The 22,563-nt window shown below is 36.7% G+C and overlaps 1 protein-coding gene across 1 annotated transcript in view; it reads left to right on the forward strand.

The window, feature by feature from the left end:
• The window catches only part of osbpl3b (oxysterol binding protein-like 3b), an 88,638-nt gene that overhangs the window by 34,939 nt on the left and 31,136 nt on the right, over positions 1 to 22,563 (forward strand). Inside the window, exons 3-11 of the mRNA XM_082150292.1 lie at positions 10,183 to 10,299; positions 10,818 to 10,871; positions 12,215 to 12,328; positions 13,492 to 13,656; positions 14,896 to 15,007; positions 15,190 to 15,293; positions 17,567 to 17,659; positions 18,005 to 18,164; positions 19,337 to 19,467. Of these exons, the coding sequence (XP_082006418.1) occupies positions 10,183 to 10,299; positions 10,818 to 10,871; positions 12,215 to 12,328; positions 13,492 to 13,656; positions 14,896 to 15,007; positions 15,190 to 15,293; positions 17,567 to 17,659; positions 18,005 to 18,164; positions 19,337 to 19,467 (1,050 nt within the window). The remainder of the gene's footprint in view (positions 1 to 10,182; positions 10,300 to 10,817; positions 10,872 to 12,214; positions 12,329 to 13,491; positions 13,657 to 14,895; positions 15,008 to 15,189; positions 15,294 to 17,566; positions 17,660 to 18,004; positions 18,165 to 19,336; positions 19,468 to 22,563) is intronic.

Below are 22,563 nucleotides of genomic sequence, written 5' to 3' on the forward strand. Positions count from 1 at the left end.
CACAAAGAACCGGCAAAAGTAATGATTATGAATATGTCAAATATAGCAAGGAGATATTTTAATTGTTTTATTAATAAACAAGTGTTTTCTGTGTCAGTGTCGGCTGCAAAGATGAAGTTGACTCGTGATCTTTGCAGTAGTGAACGCGCCAGAGAGAAATGCGCATTTCATACGGTTTACATAAGTAGTGAGCAGTCTGTTTTCTTTCGTTTTGAATTGTTCTGTTTAAAAGTAGACATGTCTGTGATGCAAGTATAACCTTATACGCTAAGTTTCAGTTCATTTATGAGACGAGCTCCAGTTAACGTGCCGGCGCCTCCGTGTCGTGATTATCTATTGTCTGCTATATTTACTTCTTATTTACTTCCATTGGTTGATGGAACATTTATTAAAATTAAGATACAATTAATACAAAACGAAATTCACTTTAAAGAAAGGCTTTGTGCTTTCTGTTTGAGGTCTCTGTGAAAGTTTTAAAGCAGTCTTTCAGTGCCGCTTTCAGAGCGCTCACGTCCGTAATATTGTTTTTTTCCTCATAAATGCGAACACGAAAAATTTAATAAAATGAATATTTTATGTTCTGTGAAGATCCAACCCTTTGCGCAGTGTAATTCATAGTACACAAGATTGTTTGTGTCACGCATGTTTATTTCCTTCATATTTCCTTCAAACCGCGCATTTTTTTGTTTTCATATTGGGGGCTTCTGGGAAATGCATGGAGTTGCCTTAATTTATTTAGAGAGTGAATAAACTCGTGAAACAGAGAAGTATCGTCATGTAATCCATTGATTTCAACAATGTAACTGTATTCTAAATACCAACTATTTAAATTGTAACTGAAACGGAATACAGTTACTCATAATTTGTATTCTGAATACGTAACGCCGGTACATGTATTCCGTTACTCCCCAACACTGTGGGTGGCAGACTTTACTCTCAAAACCAACATCATGGAATTGTGAGTTTGAACTACAGCAAAGAGGGTTGAAATCCCAGCAGGTGATCTGGTGCCCACTTTATCAGAGAATTGCCCTCATTAACAGAACTACCTTGCAAATAAATACTTTCTGAGAGTGCTGTATAGTTTACTTTGTGCATACTAACTGAATACTTTGTGTCACAACTGTCAATTTTCCCTTGTGGAAAAGAAGTGCGCTTTTGTATTGAATGTGCACTTGTAGTGTACTTCAAATCTTAAAAGTAAATAATAATAAAAACAGTACTTGCAGATAATATTATATTTATGAAATAAAAGGTCACTTAAGTACTTAAAGTACCCCTATTATGCTATTTTAAAGGTTTCTAATTTTGTTTTTGAAGGTCTCCTACAACAGGTTTACATGTATTAAAGGTCAACAAACACTTTCATTTTCCCATAATATACATCGCATATCACCACATTTTTCAATGACTCTTAAACGTCTCAACGTCTCAACGTCTTGGTCTACATTGGATTCAGCGCATGTCGGAAACGAAACAGCCATTACCATAACTGAACTTCAGCTCCTGAGGCTTCCTCAGTCCTCAGCGATTGTACACACTGTAAAGACAGTAACGATGACGTCGATTTTACCATATCAATCCAAGTGCGAATCCGATGATGAAGCTTTTGAAGAACTAGTTATTCAACCCGAACCTCCATCGCAAGGACGACTTGAGCAGGACGTTTCTCAGTGATACACTACCCACATACTTACATTATGAAATGTTGCAACTGTAATTCCTCACCATCAGCATTAACAAGAGTATGTCCATCAAAAAACCGATGTGTATATTTCTAATTTATTGTGGTACACATGTGGGAACTGAATCATTAACTTTATCAATAACAGCGCATACATTATCCGAGAACTGAATGACTGATTTAACATTAAATTCTTACTTCATCCTTTATCATTACTCAAAGTAGTAAGAACAACAGACAATCTGCATTATTGGACACAGTTTTAGGCAATAGTGGCCCACAGCTGATTAGAAAAGACAATAATAACATGAGTTAGCCGGAGACCTATACAATATTAAACACAAATCAACGTATTTTGAACACCCGGTACAAAATATATACATCAATTAATCATACTTATAGGTTGTGATTCTGAGGAGCAAGTTGGTCCAAATAAAGTGGGTACTGTCCCATCTTTAATGGATAAGCATTTTGTAAATCCCATTTAGACCTCTCTGAGATTTGAGATGTATTTGACAAAAGGTTGTACGGCTCTTGTATCACTGTGGTATTTTTAACCACTGACACTTCACATCCTAATCCTTTGGAAGTGTTTACAAAGAGAATTTGCTTTTGCACAGAAAACAGTGACTTCTTGACATGTACATAACACGAACCAGCTACAGGGCCCTATTTTTACGATCTAAGCGCATGGTTTAAAGCGCACAGCGCTAGTGCACTTAGGGTGTGTCCGAAATTCTGAATCCACACAAAAATAAAATACTGCGCCATTGATTTTAGACCAGATTTTTGTTGGTCAATGACGCAATCTGTTTCATTTGCTTCAAAATAGCAATGCGCCAACAATGCGCCTGAACACACCTTGTTTACAGACCAGCCTGCCCATAGGCGAATGCAAATGCATTTGTTATTTAAACTACGTGGTGCAAGACGAGAAAATGATAACTGTGTCAGGCTGAAACTAGCAAAAAACGCTTGCGTCACGCCTGGTGTATGATAGGGCCCACAGTGTTTGAGGGCAGATCAAAGTAGACTTGTTTGCAGGCAGCCAATGAAGACCATAGGCTGGCATTATGCAAATGTGTTACCGTGTTACGTATGCAGGAATTCCTGACGACTCGTTTAAGTGGTTCAGAGTCAGTTCTTTCTTTTGGTAGACAATAACTTATTTATCGTGCACTTTCGACTTTACAACCTGGCAGAACGTTTACATTCACAGACAGCTATATTACACACTGCATGAAAGATAATATTCGAAAAAACATAATAGGGGCACTTTAAAGAGAGTACACGTTCATGACTAAGAGCATGAGTATGCGCATGAGCATGTCACTTAAGTGCACATTTAAAAAGTGCACTTTGTAATGTCAAATTAAATGTTTTATTTTAAAGTACATTCATGATGTTCTAATAATCTTTTGTAATGCTTTAAAGAAGTACACTTATTTTGATATGTTGACATACTAAAGCACATGTAAAGTACTTGATTATCATTTTGTAGTGTTATTCGATATAAACTATAGGGCCCTATTTTAACGATCTGAAACGCAAGTGTCATGCGCAAAGCGCAAGTAACTTTGTGGGCGGGTCTCTTGCGCCCGGCGCAAATCTAAAAGGGGTTGGTCTGAAGTAGCTTCATTATTCATAGGTGTGGTTTGGGCGTAACGTGAAATAAACCAATCAGAGCGACATCTCACATTCCCTTTAAGAGCAGGCGCGCTTGTTCTAAAGCGGATTCCTATTATAACGGCGGATTTGCCAGGCGCGCGCCAGGAGCGGTTCACAGCCGAGGAGACCGACGTTCTCGTCAGGGACATTGGGGATGGAGAAACCCACCCAAATTAACTTCGGTTAAACAGGCGTATGATAATTTGGGTAAATGTGTAAGCTAGATGTATGCTTTTATAATAAATTGTCTGTCTGTCTATCTATCTATCTATCTATCTATCTATCTATCTATCTATCTATCTATCTATCTATCTATCGTAATAATGTATGATTTGCAAAAATGAAAACTGCTGCTTCTGTGTAGATGAGAGAATCAAAGTGCGCGTTGTGCACATGCTACATTGATTATGGCCAAGCATGCGCCCTTAAAATAGCATATGAATAACATGCGCAACGCGCCACTGACTTTAAACAATTTTTTCCTGGTTAGTGGCGCAATTGTTTTCTAAACCTGCAAAATAGCATGAAGGAACGTTTGCGCCGGAACACGCCTCCTCTTTGCGCTGAACCGCCCTGGGGAGCGCAAGTGTATTTCCTAACTTACCGACGTGCTTCTGTGGAGGGAAAAGTCCGCTTTGCGCGTGTGCAAAATAGGAATGATACATGCATCGGTGTACAAAGTCAATTGCGCTGGGTGCAAGATAGGGCCCATAGTGTGATTCGATATTACTTTATTATTTAAATTATACATTCTGCAGTAGACAACCATTTCAAAGACAAAATAACTAATTATGAAATAACGTATAAAAATGTACTCAAGTCCTACTTTACTGGGTCAAAAAGCACTCTAAAGCATATATTATTTATATATTTAAAATATTATTTCTGTAATGATTACTCTTTAAAAGTATGCTTAAGTGTTCTTTTTAACAAGGGTTGGTTGATCAGCGGGGCTGTTCCATTGTCATTACTCCCTTGAAGGTTGTGTTTGCTCTTTGATTTGAAATGTTGTGTAAGAGCATTTGGTTTCATTAGTCTCACTCTGTGGTTCTTAATGCATGTTTGGGTTTTGTCCTTGGCTATAGAGATGTCTCTTTGAAAGTTGTCCTTGATGTAGTGAATTGCTGAGAGTGTGTTTGGGCAGTGCAGCTCTTGCCTTGAGGAAGAGACAGAGTTTGCTGAAGAGGGAGAATGGAGACCCACATTTTTGTCCCGTCTGTCAAGGCTCTAAATAATAGAGAGAATATCTTTCCTCTCTAAATTCCCACCTGATTGCTAACAGGAGTTTATGCACATAAATTTGTTATTACCATAATGTTGATTTATCCAGAGAATTGTGAATGAGTAACCTTGTTCCTGCAGTTAGTATTTAGCCTAATACACTTAAAACAATCTCCATATAAGGACTTTGTATAGTCATTCTTCACTTAAACACTTTTTATATATTTTAATATATTACACACTACAGTTCAAATATTTTGGATCTGTACGATTGTTTAATGAACCTCTATTTCACTGTGGTTTAAATGTAATTTATTCCTGTGATGGCAAAGCTGAATTTTTGTGGAAACTGTGATTTTTATTTTTTATTTTTTATTTTCAGCATTCTTTGATGAATAGACAGTTCAAAAGAGCAGCATTTATTTGAAATTATTTGACATCTTTTGAAACAATATCACTTTTGATCTATTTAATGGATCTTTGCCAAATAAAAGTATTGATTTCTTTAAAAAAACTACTTTATACTTTTGAATGGTAGTGTCATGGTTTGTGTTGGTTCCAAATTTTATCCTAAATTCAAGATTTTCTGTATGAAGACGTTTTTACACTACTTTTTATTCACAAATATTTCCAATTTGTGAAATCAAGAAATGACAGTCGTTGCATGCAGGAGCTCTAAACCTATAAATAATATGAATACTGGAATGATTTTTATTTTTTTTTTCTAAATAAGGGGAGACGTATCATAAGCTGGCAGCAACTCCATTTTTCTAGGCCCACTGCCTTCATGTCCTAATAAAACATTTTCTATCAATTTATTATGCATTTATCATACAAATAAGGACAGTGCTATACGACCAAAATCTTATATACCTGTGTGATTGTCACTAAAACTATATAGTAATTGACAAATAATATAGAAAAGTAATTGAAAAATGGTTTATATATTAATTTATTTATATAATAACCATGTGGAGATACTTATTTCGGCAACACTTTATTTTACAGTGTCCTTTACATGTAGTTACTGTAATTATAACTATAAATTATGCATAATTACATGCAAATAAACATAAGCCAAACCCTAATCTAACCTTAACCCTATAGTTGTCACACATATTCAGTCATTTGTTCGTTTAGTTTCATTTTCATGGACTTTTAGTTTGTTTTTCATTATTTCCTGTTGTCTTTGTTCACTTTCCCCGCTCTAATCAGTTACCATGGCATTTCATTGGATCATCACACCTGTTAGTCTTTTAGTTCATCATCATTGTATACTCAAGTTTCTGTGTTCCCTCAGTTCATTGCCAGCTGTTGTTTGTGTGCTATATTGGATATTCTCAGTTTATTCTTTTATTGAATACCTTTGGATTAGAACTTTTGATCTTCGTCTTTGGATTCTTTGAACTGTGACAATAGTAAGTACATGTAGTGAATTAATATTACTCAGTAAATGTATAGTTACACTGAAACAAGGACACCTTTAAATAAAGTGTAACCTCTATTTCATATTAATGTGTCAAGTAGCTTCTGTAATGCAAGTGACTGTAATGAAGTGCTAGACGAAGAAGATAATTTTGCTAACACAGTCTTTAATAATTCTATTTAGAAGATACAGGAAAATACAGGGGAAATAATAACACGATCATGTAACTAGAAACGAGATCCAACAAGGGACAAAACATAACAGAGTATAAATACTACAGTAGGTGAACATAATGACAGTAAGGTGCAGATAATGTAACCAAAGGAACAAACGAAGACATAATCAAGTCAAGTCACATTTATTTATATAGCACTTTATACAATACATATTTATACAGGGCTTAATACAGAAGCAGCTTTACAGTTATAACAGGAGAATGAGTCAATGATGCAAACAGATTTCATTTTGGCTGTACAACGGCTCTAACAGAAAATAGTATCATTGTTCAGCTGAAGTCAGTTCAGTGTTGATTCAGTTAAAGATCATCAGTTATTAAATTAGTTAATTTAATCTATAAAGCCTTTTTGCAAAAACATTATGTCATCGTCCAGCTCAGTTCAGTTTTTATACAATAGTGTCAGTGCAGTCAAATCAATAATATTTTTGAATATAAAGTGTCCCCAACTAAGCAAACCAGAGGCGACAGTGGCAAGGAACCCAAACTCCATCAGGTGACAATGAAAAAAAAAAAACTTTGGGAGAAACCAGGCTCAGTCGGGGGGCCAGTTCTCCTCTGGCCAATGAACAAACACGGTGTGATTATGATTCAGGCTGCATCATTCACAAGTCAGAATTCAGATTGTGGATCGGAAGCATTCAAATATTTCATCCAGTTCCTTTTGCTTGAAGATCGGATTCATCACTCCAGTATGGAGACGAAGCTGATCATAGGTCTGTGCAGAGGACTTGTCTGGTTTTTATGGTCTTTGCTGAGGATCTGTGGCTGTCGTGTCAACCTTCACAGGGTATTGTCTTATTTACAGGATCTCTGCTGACATTCAGGGCTGCATTGTGGTCATGCCTAGGTGCAGGTCCACCATCTGATTCGGATACAATAATGATGCAACAATTACATCATGTGCGTTCCCGGTTCCAGTTGACCTAATATATTCAGCCTAACAATCCTCTAACGAATGTAAATTATAGAAATGTGATAATGTGTAATGTGAATGCCAGGTTAAAGAGATGGGTTTTTAGTCTAGATTTAAACTGACAGAGTGTGTCTGCTCCAAACTGTTCCAGAGGTTGCTAAATAGGGAAAAGATCCACTGGCTGCAGTTGATTTTGATATTCTAGGTATTAGGGCTGTCCCCGACTATGGATTTTCATAGTCGAATCAGAATCGTCATGTCTTGCCTATAGTCGACTAATAGTCGAATCATGTGTATGGGGGTGGGGCTGGAGGCGGGGCTTTAACGTTTCAAAGCCGCGATGTACAGAAAATCACACAAAGATATAGAAGAAAATGTATAAAAACATTTTTGATCAATAAAACTAAGAAATAACATAAATAACTCCAGAAAGGCCACACTGCAGATTTGCATTTCACATGCAAATCAAATTAAATCGGCTAAATTACCTGTGCTAGCAGGCCAGCCTACAGCACAACATCGATGCACCGAAAAAATAAACAATTAATTTACTAAATTAAATTAGAACAGAATATACCTTTCTAATTGCCTAAATAAAAATACAAAACGAAATAAAGCAGAATCAAGTCACAGGATGAGGAGCAAATGTGTGCAAAATGCCTTTAGTGCAGGGGAACATATATTCAAAACACAAGCCACAAATAGTTAGATTAGATAACCCTGACAGATTAATAAATAAAATAAAAATAAAGAAATTATTAAAATAACGATAGTAGCCAGATTTTCAACTTTGTCTTTTTAACTGCAGAAACAACAATAAATGCTAAACTGGAGTGGCAGTCTTTTTAGCTAAACATGTTCACAGCATCCAAAAATAAAATTAGAACCGGCTGAAAAGTTTTGAAATCACTTGTACCCCTACCTGATCGAGAGAACAAATCCTGAAAGTCTTTAACTCTGTCTGTCCGTTGGAGTCTTTTCAAATTGTGCGCGCGGATAAAATACATTCTAACGTGAAACCCAGTCTATGCGTGAAACATGTTAACGTTGGCCGGCAGAAGTGCGATCACTTTCAGATTTTCCTGATGCTAAATACAGCCTTGGAGAATATCCTTTCTGATGGTGTACATCCACACTTTAGATTTTCTTATCCCAGACATTGTTAAAGATTTAAATCCTTGCCGCGAAGACGCTCCTCTGTCGGTCACGGATTGAAAGTGAAACTTAAATCTGTCACGGGGTGTTTGGATTTATTCACGCACGTTAAAAAATATTTATTAAAAGCTTCTTTCTTTGCACATTTTTATATAGGCCTACAGCATTATCATAATAGGCTGAATATTAACGTATTTACATAAAAGCTAGTTCTATGTGAAATCAGACATTGAGCGCCCTCATATAGCCAAAGTGGCATGATCCTCGTTTCATAACACCTCTGCGAAGATTCGACTGTGAGATCGGTAGTCGAATCAGGCTCCTCCTATCGAAGCATCGAATCTTCGACTATTCGGGGTCACCCCTACTAGGTATTATCAACTGGCCAGAATTTTGAGATTGCAATAGACGTGAAGGATTATTATTTGTTAAGAGCCAACTCAAGTACTTAGGAGCTAAACCATTTAGTGCTTTGTAAGTAATTAGCAAGATTTTAAAATTTTATGCAATGTTTAATAGGTAACCAATGCAGTGTTGACAGAACCGGGCTATGTGGTCATACTGGTCTAGCTGCTTTGTTTATTAAGCGTGCAAGGCAGCCACCCAGTTGAGCATTACAATAATCTATCCTTGAGGTCATGAACTCATGAACTAACTTTTCTGTATTTGTCATTGAGAGCATATGTCGTAATTTAGATATTTTTTAAGACGGAAAAATGCATTTTTAAAGATGCTAGAAATGTGGCTTTCAAATGAAAGATTAGTATCAAAGAGCACACCCAGGCTCCTAACGGACGACGAAGATTTGACAGAGCCATCAAGTGTTAGACAGTATTCTAGGTTATTACGTGCAGAGGTTTTTGGTCCAATAATTAAAATGTAGTTTTGTTTTGTTTTTTCAGAATTAAGTAGTAGGAAATTACTAGTCATCCAATTTTTATATCAACAATGCATTCCGTTAATTTTGGTATTGGTATATTTCATCGGATCGCGAAGAAATATAGAGCTGAGTATCATCAGTGTAACAGTAAAAAATTAATGCTATGCTTCCTAATGATATCTCCCAAGGGTAGCATGTACAGGGTGAAAAGCAACAGTCCTAGTACTGAGCCTTGCTGTACTCCATATATACTGAACTCATGATCAATATGACACCTCTTTATTTACTGCTACAAATTGATACCAGTCAGATAAGTATGAACCATGCCAATGCAATTCCACTAATGCCAATGTCATTTTCAAGTCTATTCAAAAGAATGTTGTGGTCGATAGTATCAAATGCAGCACTAAGATCCAGTAACACTAATAGAGAGATTCAACCAAGATCGGATGATAAGAGCAAATGAGATCAGTCTCAGTACTATGATACGATCTAAATCCTGACTGGAAATCCTCGCAGATACAATTTCTTTCTTAAAAAGAACATAGTTGTGAGGAGGATACTGCCTTTTCTAGTATTTTTGGACTAGAAATGAAGGAAACCAAAAACAGAGCAGGAAAACGGTAACTAAGGGAAACAGAACTAAGAACAAAACAAAGAATATCAAAATAAGAGTAAAAGACTGTGACAGCATTACTTGTTGACTTTATTTTCACACTGCATGTTTTTCGTCATTCTCATGTGTAAATAATGTTAAGCAGTCCTGCCTAATGATAGCCATCCGATTATATTTACTGCAGTATAAATGGTATCTCTACCAGTTGACACATTTATGGTCACATGCTTTATTTAATTGCCATTTTTTCATAGGCAGTATTTTGTATTTTGATAACACATATTTTTAAGATAGTTCATATACTTTATACTTACAGTTTATTACTGTTTTTCATTGTAAATATGTGTACAGTGTAAATATGTATTGAATGGAATTGTACAGGACAACTGGGAGATCGTCGAGGGCTTGCGTGGTGGTCTTTCTAATGTTCAGGAGCCAGAGAAGCAGTCCGGCTACATGCTGAAGAAGAGAAAATGGCCCATGAAAGGTTGGCACAAGGTATGTGTGGGAAATTGTCATGCCTCTACCAATGTTTTATTTAAAATATTTGGAAGACATGGAATAATTGGATGAATTAGTGTAAGCGCAGATATTTCCAAAATTACATTTCAAAGCAGCTGAGTGGATTCGTGCTAACCTGTCTGAACACATTGTGCTCACACTGATGGACTCTGGGGTGGCTGATGATTAAAGAACTTGATTAATGATCTTCCTGTGCATCATTTTGTTCAATTTTAGCATACAATAACACATCTTTTTTGATGCTGAAATACTTTCTTCTATGGCATTTAATGTGCAAATGCAACCCTTATTTGCCTTGAAAATACCCATATTCCCGTTCAACCAAAAAGAGTGTATACAAGAATAGACAGAAAAGAGGCATAGTGATATACAGTACAGCCTCTCATTCATCAAGAGTGTTTTAGCGTCGCCTGAAAGGTCATTCATCATTTACCAAATAAATCTGACCCAAGTTTCCCCTCTGTCCTCTCCTCTTTGTGCTTCTTTTTTCACAGAGATTCTTCTACTTGGACAAGGGCATTTTGAAGTACGCCAAATGCGAAGCTGATGTGAGTCTAAAAGGCCTCACATGTATAAATACTGTATACACTTAGTCCATTGAACTAAAGCATTCAGGACTTTTAGTGGTCACTTCTCCTTCATGCAAGTTTTTACAGAGTTCCAGCAATCTTCAGAGGTCTTCATCCTCCATCTTTCCGCCAATACATGCTTCCTGCTGAAAAAAGCCTCTTGCTGTGGGAATGTAAAAATTAAGGTTAATTTCCCCAGGGTTTGATAGCATCATCTATAGCCGATAGTTTATAAATGTCTAAATTTCATAACAAAAACTGTTATGCTACCGCTGTGCTGCGATTGCCTTCCCTCACACCAATCTACCCTTTTAAGCAGCATTATGAAGTGGACGTGTATGGCTAGGGTATTCAATTATTACGAAAATACATAATTAACCTGCCGTATATCTTTCAGATTTATCTGGGGCTTTGTTAGCCTCTAATTCAAGGCCACTAGTCGAATGTTCTTGTGAGAATGCATCATTGACAAGGTTATGCATTAGCAAAATTTGCCAAAGCCCTCTTGTATTTTACGTCACTGAATCACTGTTTTGAATGCACAATATGTTGCTTACACAGGGTTGGGAACCAAGAACAGGTTCTTAAAAAAAATATATATATATATAAATATTGGAAATGAATTACATTTAGTCTAATTACAGAATTAATGACTCTTATGCATAGGTTATTTTTAGTGAATCAAACTCAGTGTAGTTACTGACTGATTGTTTACATATCAGTATGTAGTTAAAAATACACATTATGCATTTTGTCATTACTATTTCATAATAATTAATGAATGAATGGATTTCTTTTTTGTAAATGTGTTGTTAAAGGCCTTTTGTTGGATTGCATTTGTGAAAAGTCTTTTGCAAGAATTGTATTAAAGTGATTTCACTTTCAAATGTAAGTATTAATATAATTTATTAAAAGTATTATTTCATTATTTGGCACCTGAACCGCTTTACTTTTTAAAAATTTGTATTCCTTATAAATACTTAGTTTTGTTAATGGAACTGTTTGGGAACTAAATCCTTAAATTCTTCACAATTTGCATCTACTTTCATGTCATTCATGCAAATCTATGAAATAGCCACAGTAAGATGGGATTACTTGGGCTATCTCACTCTATCTGTTGTATTTTTGGTGTAAAGGATGCAGTAGATTTGATTTATTTATGGAAAAGCAAAACCAAGAATTCACTGAACCTATATTCAAACCAAGAGCAACATATTTGCTCAGTAGTAATTTGAGTGTGTTGCAACTGAGTAACATAACGTTGTATTGATATATGAGGTAGCGTTGATATTTATAGGTCAAACCTTCTGTCTGTGCTGTAGGTGGAAAAAGGCAAGCTCCACGGCTGCATTGATGTGGGACTGTCTGTCATGGCCATTAAGAATAAGGCCAAGTGCATTGATCTGGATGCAGAAGAAAACATTTACCACTTAAAGGTATCACAACAATTATAGTATTAGACTGACCTCAAAATGCTCTGCGGTCATTGGTAGAGCATTAGTGGAGAATGTAATTTTGCTGCAGTTTTACTGGAACATGTTACATTATGATTGTACAGTAGATTTGCTTTAGACTCTTATGAACGTAGTACTAGGAGGTTATTTTGCCTTTAAAGTTTTCTGGCTATATGAGAAAGAGTTTTGATGTCCCACCCAAAACTGAATTTAGAATGCCTTTTAAATGGTAGTATAATTCAATTTAAATTAAATGTCATTTGAGATGCAAACAGAATGCAGAATTGTATAATTACACTTAATTACAATAAAATTAAATGCAAATAAACTCATAAACATCATGTACACAATACATTGTGTATTTCTAGAAACAGCAGATCATAGTAATAAAATGTATATATATTAATATAATATAATATATTAATAATAAAATGACAGTAATAACATTGTGTACTTATTTAATTCATAAATAAGTTATTTAATTCACAAATTTCAATAATTTTATTATATGTGTGTGTATATATATATATATATATATATATATAATTTATTTTATTTTTTTCAATAACATTTTCCAGAATGAGAGTAAATATATTATAGAATTACATTTTGATGTCAATATGAAATTTCTTAATATAAAGTTATAAATAATAAGATGTCTAAGTAAAAAAATATTGATTTATGTTTTGTTCAAAAATGTAACTAATGAAATTCCTGTGTTTAATTTCTTTGAATTGCAGTATTGTTTTAAATTCTGAAATTTGTCCAAGCATGTTTTTACTAATATTATCTTATAGGTTGTATAGGCTGGCTTATCATGTTAAAAGCTTTCAAAAAATCTATACAATTCCAAAACATATTAACAGTTTAAAATTAGAAAGCTTTACAAACTTCAACAGAGAGATTGATTTTAAAATGAAATTCTGCTCCCATGTATTGGATCCTCTTTTAAAGAGAATCATTTATGGGGGGAAAAGGGTTTTGTCAGCTTCCGTTTGATTTTCTCCAGTTTGAACTCTTGATCTCATGAATAGGAAGCACGTCCTTCAATACAAAGTCATGAGGTCAACAGCAGCACAGCATCAAGAAAAACAGCTTCTGAATCCTGATTGAGTAGTTTAACTGTGGTCTCCTTGTGCTTGCAGATCAAGTCCCAGGAGCTGTTTGATGAATGGGTCTCTAAGCTCCGTCACCACAGACTTTACAGGCAGAATGAGATTGCCATGTTCCCTCATGAGAAAACGCTCTTCCACCCTCATTACCCCCTCACCTCCTCCCCCACGACACCCGACAGTCAGTCCATCAGAAAGGTAACGCCATGGGACGTGTTGAGGGATTAGATGGAAAGATAAATGTCAGATGAAATGACAATGACTGTGCTAGTCCTTTAACTTTGAGAGGACGTTAAAGGTCTAATGTACCTTAATGCCTACAGCAGTTGTCAACTTTTAGAAACTAACTCTCAAAAATGACTTTTCATTTATTTTGTCCACTAACAATATCCACCAGTGTATACACATTTATCACAGTATACGTTTTTTTTCCGAAGGTAATGAAAATTCCCACATTATTTCCACCTTATCTCAAATGATGTATTGTGTTAATATCATTCTGTGATGACTGTGGAAATGGCATTTTTCAACTTTTTGGCATAAATTGTCTTTTGTCTTGCTCAGGCTTACTTCAAAGCTAGTTTTAGTCCTGAATACACACAATTAAAGCTGCACATACACACTTTGGTCTCTCTAACGACATCTATCGCATGGTACTTGCAGAACAGCTCTTACATCAGTTACATGCTCTACTGCACGGATGAATCTGATGCTTGAGGAATTCCCATGGTTACCAGTGATTACTGTGTCAGAGTGGATCTTTCATTATACAGTATACCAAGATCTACTGACAGTAAGAAGAATTTGCAGATAAAGTGCAGATATGATAAAATACTAATCCAATCCAGCAGTTAAAAATGTAAAGCATTATTTGTAGGCTTTCAAGTTCAACACAGATTTTATGTACTCAGTCAGTAATGGAATTCCAATCATATCCAATCAAAATACACCTTTAAATAATATTGTTATCATTTTTGCATAATTTGACACTCACAGATTGATTGGAAATGGTGCACAATTCAAATATTCCATTCACAAATGATATATGCAATTGTTCGGTGTGGTGGAAATTATGTCACAGCTGTGGGACAGTTGTAGTTTTTGCAAAATAGATGTGTAAATCAATTTCACAAAATAAATATTGAAATGGTTTATATCATAATATTATCCATAAATAAAAGAAATTAGAAAATGTAAAAAACGTGACCTTCATATAACAAAAAGGGGGAAAAAATATTTGTTTGTTTGTGATATGATTTGACAACTTTAAATAGCCAGAATGTTATGAAGCTAATATTGTTTTACTTAGCTAGAGTTTTATTAATACATTTATCTTTCTTTCTCTTTCTCGCTCTTCTTAATCATTTTCTGTATTCTTTTCTGTCTCTATCGTCTCCCTATCATTTTCTTTTCATGCTTATCTCTCTCTCTCTCTAGCGTGCCTCTCTTGCAAAGCAGTCCTCTCTTCACTCGCCTGTATCTTTTACCAGCCAGGCCAAGGTGACCGCCTGGCTCCAGTCTTCTGATGACATGGACAGGTGCACCAAAGGTACACACATACACACCAATTTATAAATCCATCTCATACTGAAGATGCTGTGTCTGCAGCTTTTTACTCTCTCTCTCTCTCTCTCTCTCTCTCTCTCTCTCTCTCTCTCTCTCTCTCTCTCTCTCTCTCTCTCTCTCTCTCTCTCTCTCTCTCTCTCTCTCTCTCTTTCTTCTCTCTCTCAGAACTCTCAGTATGTGAGGCTCAGCTCCTGGAACTGAATCACTTGTTAAGAAGTATGGAGGTGTTACACCGCACTTACTCCGCCCCAGCCATCAACGCTCTGCAGGTTACATGTCATTCACACAAAAAATTAAATACTTTTTTTGATTATAATTTTGTTAACATAATTACACAAGCTATATATCAGAATTTGTTTTTGGTTAGATTAAGTGTTTTACATATCCAGAAATGTAAGGATGTTGAATCTAAATCTAAATCAGTTGAATTAGTATTATTTTACATTTTTTAAGTGCCCCTATTATGCTTTTTTATATTATCTTTAGTGTGTAATATAGCTGTGAATGTGAAAGGTCTGCAAAGTTCCAAAGATCAAAGTGCGGGATAAATGGAGTTAATGGAGTCTCCCAAAAGAAAGAACTGATTCTGAAGTCTGAGTCTTCAGTAATTCCAGTCTTACTTCCTGCATAAACCTATTTGTAGGTTTGTAACAAATTTGCATAATGCCAGCCGATGGTTTTCATTGGTTGCCCACGAGCAACGTCTACTTTGCCCCGCCCTCAAACGCTGTAGTTGTATCTGAGGCCTGGAAGAGTTTGATTCATGTTGTCGGCATGTCGTGAAGACGCTGTTCTCTGCGCTGTGAAAGCAAATCCACTTTGCATGCATTTCCAAAGGATACGGTCTCGGGCTGGAATTGATACGGTAAAACCAACGCCATCACTCCCACTCGTATCACTGTGTATATTCAAGCCTCCTGAGCTGAAATTCAGATAAGGTAATGGGAGTTTTGTTTCTGACGCGCTGTAAGCAGATGACCAATCACAACAGACTGGGCCATCTGACCAATCAGAGCAGAGAAGGCTCTTGGAAAGGAGGGGTTTAGAGAGACTGGATTATTGATCAAACCGTTTCAGACGCCGTAAGGAAAGAGGTGATGCTGCAGTGTGAGGAAATTATAGTGTTTTTTGACCTTGGATGCATGTAAACCTATTGCAGGAGACCTTCAAAACAAGCCTTTAAAATAGCTTAATGGGGGCACTTAAAGTATTACTTGGACAACTTTTCAAAATGTTTAAAAGAAAAAACTTTAAAATTGCTGCCATCAAAAAAGGCCAATCTTAGTCCCTCAGGCAGTGGTCCAGCTGTGCCTGTGAATGCTGTTAATGTTCTTCTCTACTGCCCAACTGACAAACAGTGATTCGGTTGATAGCACAAGTTCAGAAGGATAGCCATGATGAGATTTGCAGTATTAAATTATTCCACATAACCGCCATAACAGATGAGACATTATTCAGAAAGCTGTCCTTTTCATCTTCCAAATGGGCCACCTTATTTTATTACAATATCTGTTTACTTTAGCTGCTGCAAAATTTAACTGTTGTCTTTTGTCTATTTCAATAATTAAAGTTGTCATGAAATCAAAATTGACCCTATTTACTTTGTCAGCGCACATTACTAGTCTTGTGGTGAACAATTAATCCGTGTTAATACACTGAAAAATATTTGTTTGTTGTGGTAATCTTTAATCAAAATCAAAAAATTTGCTTCCGCTCTGGAATGGCATTCCTTCTGTCAGTTTGACGGCTTGGGTTGAATATCCTTAACCACTCCCCTCCAACCATCAGTCTGCCATGAGCGAGGGATGGAGAGGAGGTGTGCTAAAGTAAAACCCCTACCTCTATTCAATATTCCGTTTCACTTGAAAATACGTCACAACACTGACGTTGTAACTTCTGGTTCACGGGGACCTTCAAGGACAAGTTCACATATTTTCATTTTGTATCATCTGGCGGACAAATTAACGGGGAGATCTGGGTGCTGGTAACGTGGAGAGAGTACACGTTGTTCATTTACATATACTAACGACATTGTAAGAAATACAAAGCTGGATGAAAATCACAAACTTGTCCCTTGAGATGCTGCGAATTAATCCCCTATTTTGTAATAGAATTTTATTCACAGTATGACCAATAAAACACTAAGCTAAAATCAGTCATTAAGTACATTTTGGCATCACAAAATTTTAATGTATAGTATGAAAAAATGGATATTTATTTTGAGATTTGCTAAAGATTACATTTGATTTTAATTCTTAAATTATTAGTGTTTTAAACATTAACTGTAAGTGATTGTTAGATGACAGCAAAGTTTATCTAAATGTAAAATTAAGGGAAATCAGCATGCACAATTAAATATCTAATATCAGCCAATATATATCCAATGTTGATTGATACTGGTATATTAAAACATATCTAATATCGGTCGATAACCGATATGGTACCGATATATTGTCCATATAAAATAATCAATTTTAATGATGGGTTTTCAGTATGTATTCGGGGATTGATAGGATTTTTCAGTATCTTTTGTTTTGTGTAGGCTTCAATGTACGACAGCCCGAAAAAAGAGAAGAGACATCCCAAAAAATGGCGTGGCAAGAATTACGGGAAAGACAACAAAACCACCCTGCAGGTGATCTGTGACCTTCTACTTGCATACCTGATTTTAAAATATAAAACTTCCTTTAAAACAGTCTTCACTTCAGTTTACAAGAGAGCCAGGCATTTTTTATGTTAATTTGCTGATGTATTATGTTCATGAATAGTGTGATGATAGTTCTCTCACTCTCATTCACACACCTCATCCTGGATTCCCTTAACTATTACACAAAGGACCATTAAGTATTACTGCATGGACTACAAATTTTCTATTACATTTTCCTCAGGCCATTTATCTCACAGTGTTCCTTTTGCAAAAATGAATCGCACCATCATTGATCATTGACCTGGTATTTTCTCCTTCCTCTGATGTTTTTAGGTTCCGAGCTGTATTTCATCAGGCTCTGTCCGTCTCCACGCTTCCAATCCCAACCTCTCTTCAGTAGACCTGACCAATGAGAAGAGTTACCATGAACCTCTAGACTCGCCTATAGACGTATCCAAACTGCAGGAAGACTTCTGCCGCGTCGCAAACAACCGTGAGTGCTGCAACAGAAAACTAGTGAATCTTTTTTTCAACTAGATTAAGTGATGTATCACTGTAATGTGTCTTTCGTGACAAATGATACCTCATCATTCTTCCCCAAATCCTATATTTTTGGCTCAAAATGTCTTATTTGCATATAAAATGTGTCATTAGAAAGAAATTGCTGAGGGAAAAGCAAAAACTCTGAAGAATGTGACAGATGTTTATTGCAAATGTGTTTTTGCACTTTATCTTCATGAGGATTGTGAAAATCAGTATCTCATGGTCAAATAAATTTCCAAGGTTTCATTGGACCTTATCACAACTCTGAATGAGCTGACCAACAAGAATAAAATAGTGTAGAATGAGAAGACAGTATGATCTTCCATGCTAGTTGCTGTTGTATTATGTTGGTTTGGTGCTTTTTTACATGATGTACTAGCATGGTATTTCTAGTGAAGATGGATGACAAAAGATATCTAGCTGATTAAGCTAGTTAAGAGTAGTAGGGATAGCAGCAAAGCATCTCATGCTAATGATCGCCTTTTTAACTGGGTGAAATGAACTGATATCCATTCAAAGAATTTGGTGGCTCTGCAAACCTGCAGACCAAGTGTGAATTTTGATGGAAAATCTGTTATTTTCTGCATGTGGTTGGTCATTGTAAATGGGGCAACATCAGCGACATGCAAACAATCAAACATCTGATGTACATTATTGCTGTTTATAACTGGTGCATACATATGTGTGTGTGTGTGTGTATATATATATATATATATATTTATATATATATATATGTGTGTGTGTGTGTGTGTGTGTATATATATCAACTCAAGTACATGTTTTCACTGCACACTTCCTGTTTCCTTGATATAGCTACCTTTTTTCAAATCACCCTTATGATCTGCATGTGTACCAGTTTTCATGTGGAGGCCAAAGCAGCCTTTACACATTACGCTGTACACATTAACTATAATGAAACAGAGACAACATTTAGTCTAAAATGCACATTTTGCTTTCAGAGATATGATTCATATGTATGTATACTTCCTCAAATTACAAACAGATTGTGTTTTATAAATCATGCATGAAGATGTTAGAATCAAAACCAGATTCTTCAATGATTTGTCCGCCTTATATATATCTGAAATGTTGCTCAACTCTTTTTTGTGTTTTTGTTTCCAGTTCATACAACCATGAAATCAGCCATGTGCATGCTGACTTCAGAGAAAGAGAGACTTAAACAGATGCTGGAGCACGAGTCTTGTCCCTCCCCCTCGGCCCAGCTCCTAGGACTGAAAAGTGCCCTGGCTGCTGTAAGCACACAAACACGCACACACATTTCCTCTCTGTGCATTTCCTCATGTTCAACACTGTTTACTAACAATCGTTCCTTTTCGTTCCTAAATACTTCTTTAAAGCATTGCATGCTACTCAGGCAGAGCTCTTGTTTTGTGCAGATGTAAACATACTTGTCTTATCAATTCATCAATGGCCAAAGTATAAGAAAATATTTAGATGTGCTTTCTAATAAAGTGCTGAGAATTATCTGTGGAAGTGCTATTGTAATATAATGAGTATGTTAACCTTCTAAAGAACCTTGTGAACAATAGAGTTGACCCTCCAAGGAGCCATTTTTACATGCTAAAAACAGTCTGTTCTAAATCGAGTTCTGTAACGCTGAATAATGACTCATCTTCCTTAGTGAGTCACATTATTGTAAAACAGACCCCTACTCTAGCACTTCTGAGAATTAATGGCAAACATCTGCTGTCTGTGAGAACTGCAGGGGAATCTTTTTGAAATTCACAGTCCAGCTCCATCCTTACTGGGCACATTTAGTCTCAAGATACTTTAAACTCAATAACTTTGTGTTCTATTAGACTTTTCCACACAACGAAAACATGCCAGGTACAGGCCTGTCTAACTCTAAAAAAGACAAAAAAAGTAATTGGGCCCTATTTTAACGATCTGAAACGCAAGTATCAAACGCGAAACGCAAGTAACTTTGTGGGCGGATCTCGGGCGCTATTGCTATTATACCCGTGGGATAAATGACTTGTGCCTGACGCAAATCTAAAATGGATTGGTCTGAAGTGGCTACATTACTCATACGTGTGGTTTGGGCGTATGGGCGTACGTGAAATAAACCAATCAGAGCATCATCTCACATTCCCTTTAAGAGCAAGCGCATTTGTTCCATGGCGGGTTGCTATTATAACGGCAGATTTGCCAGGCGCACGCCAGGAGTGGTTCACAGCCAAGGAGACCGACGTTCTCGTCAGGGCCGACAGAAAAGTGACATTGTTTGGGTGTGGGAGAAACCCACCCAAATTAGCTTCGGTTAAACAGGCGTATAATAATTTTGGTAAATGTGTAAGCTAGATTTATGCCTATTTTTTCACATCTTCATGGACACCACAATGATTTCCCTCATGTGGAATATTTTTCCTTTTAATTATGTATGGTTTGCAAAAATGGCAACTGCTGCATCTGTGTAGATGAGAGAAGCATATGCATATGAAGTATATGCGCGTTCTGCACACGCTGCATTATGGCCAAGCATGCGTCCTTAAAATAGTGAATAGTGACACTGACTTTAGACTAGGTTTTTCCTGGTCTGTGGAGGAATTGTTTTCTGGAACTGCAAAATAGCACCAGGGAACGTTTGCGCCGGAACAAGCCTCCTCTTTTCGCTGAACCGCCCCCGGGAGCGCTAGTTCATTCCCTAATTTACCGACGTGCGTCTGTGGAGTAGGCGGCTGCATATATGGGGAAAAAAAACACCTGACCATAAAAAAATTCTAACAAAAGGTTTCTCAGCTGTTTTTGGTAGTATTAGTCCTTAATAACATACTAAAAGTTTACCAAAGTTTGACCACTAGAAAGGTGCAATTTTCAAGATGGCGTCCAAGATGGGCTGGAAGCCCTTAAAATATCCTAACTCCTTCATTATTTGACCTAGCCAAGTAATCTTGGTGTCTAACCCCATGTTTTCTGTGAATATGAATCCATTGGACTTGTCTAAATTGCACTGACATGATTACATACTTATGGAATACATGATTTTGTGAGATTACTGTAAGGTTTTATCTTTGTTTGGGGTGAACCAGAGATGTAAACAATTTAGCCTATGTCATGTAACTCCTACTCAGTACTCTGATCTAGAAAAGATCAAGGAAAGTTTATCATTTACACACCATTCTCTCCAAACCCATCTCTGAGAAACATTGTAACTGGTGTTGTTGCCAAAGAGGAGGTGAATGTGCATGAGTTTGAGACTGTTGGCAATGAGATCATTAAAAATATGATTGGAAAACCCGTTTTTGGAATATCCTTCAAACGGAAAGACCGGGCAAAAACCCTTGCAGATGACTCCACCATCAAAGTTGCCCAAGACCGAACCAATGATCCTGCTTTGCTGTTCCACCTGTTCCTGATCATGTCGAAAACTGAACAGTTTTCACTGGAAGATGTAATGAGCTATGAGCCCTGTTCGAAGGCAAGAAAATCTTCCGTAAAGCCAACAAGCCCCAACTAGCGCAAGCAGTCACTGAGTTCTCAAGCAAGAAATCTAACAAAACTGTCCCACCAACTGAGCATGATGTCCTTGACGGTGGCTCCCTGGTTCACCGCTTGGCATGGAAAAGGGTGACAGTCATATGCAGACTTTACCATACGCCAATATGGTAAAGCAACAGTCGTTTTTGATGGTTATAGCGAAGGTCCTTCCATCAAAGACAATACGCATCAGAGACGTGGTGAAAACACTCACCCCATCGTTAACTTCAATGCAGAGACTGAGTTTGTGGGAAGAAAGGATCCTTTCCAGATCTTGCAACAAACAAGGACTTATCAATCTAATGACCGAGGAGCTGGAGAAGAAGGGCTGATGCAGACGTGGACATTGTCAAAGCTGCAGTCAAGGCCTCAGAACATCAGCCCACAACCTTGATAGGGGAGGATACAGACTTACTCATTCTTCTCCTCTACTATGCTTGGACGAACAATAGAGGCCTCTATTTTCGTTCAGACAAGTCCAAAGCTACTAAAGTGTACATCATCAGTGAGATGAAACAAGTCCCGGATAGTGACTTTTGTTCCCAGTTGCTGTTTATTCATGCCTTCACAGGATGTGATACAACTTCACGCATTTTTAGTGTTGACAAACAGACAGCATTCCACAAACTTGTGAATGGTGAATCAACCATCCAGTCCAGTGCAAATGTGTTTCTGCTTCCACATCAAGCAAGGAATGTCATAGAGGACCATGGGACCAAGGCAATGACAGTGTTGTTTGGCGGAAAGAGTACCGATTCACTTGTCTCTTTGCGCTACAACCTTTTTAGCAAGAAAATCGCTACCGCCAAATCATTTGTTATCCCAGAACATCTGCCTCCAACTGAGTCCTC

This window comes from Leuciscus leuciscus (genome assembly GCF_965113295.1).
Source record: "Leuciscus leuciscus genome assembly, chromosome: 20".
NCBI lineage: Eukaryota > Metazoa > Chordata > Actinopteri > Cypriniformes > Leuciscidae > Leuciscus > Leuciscus leuciscus.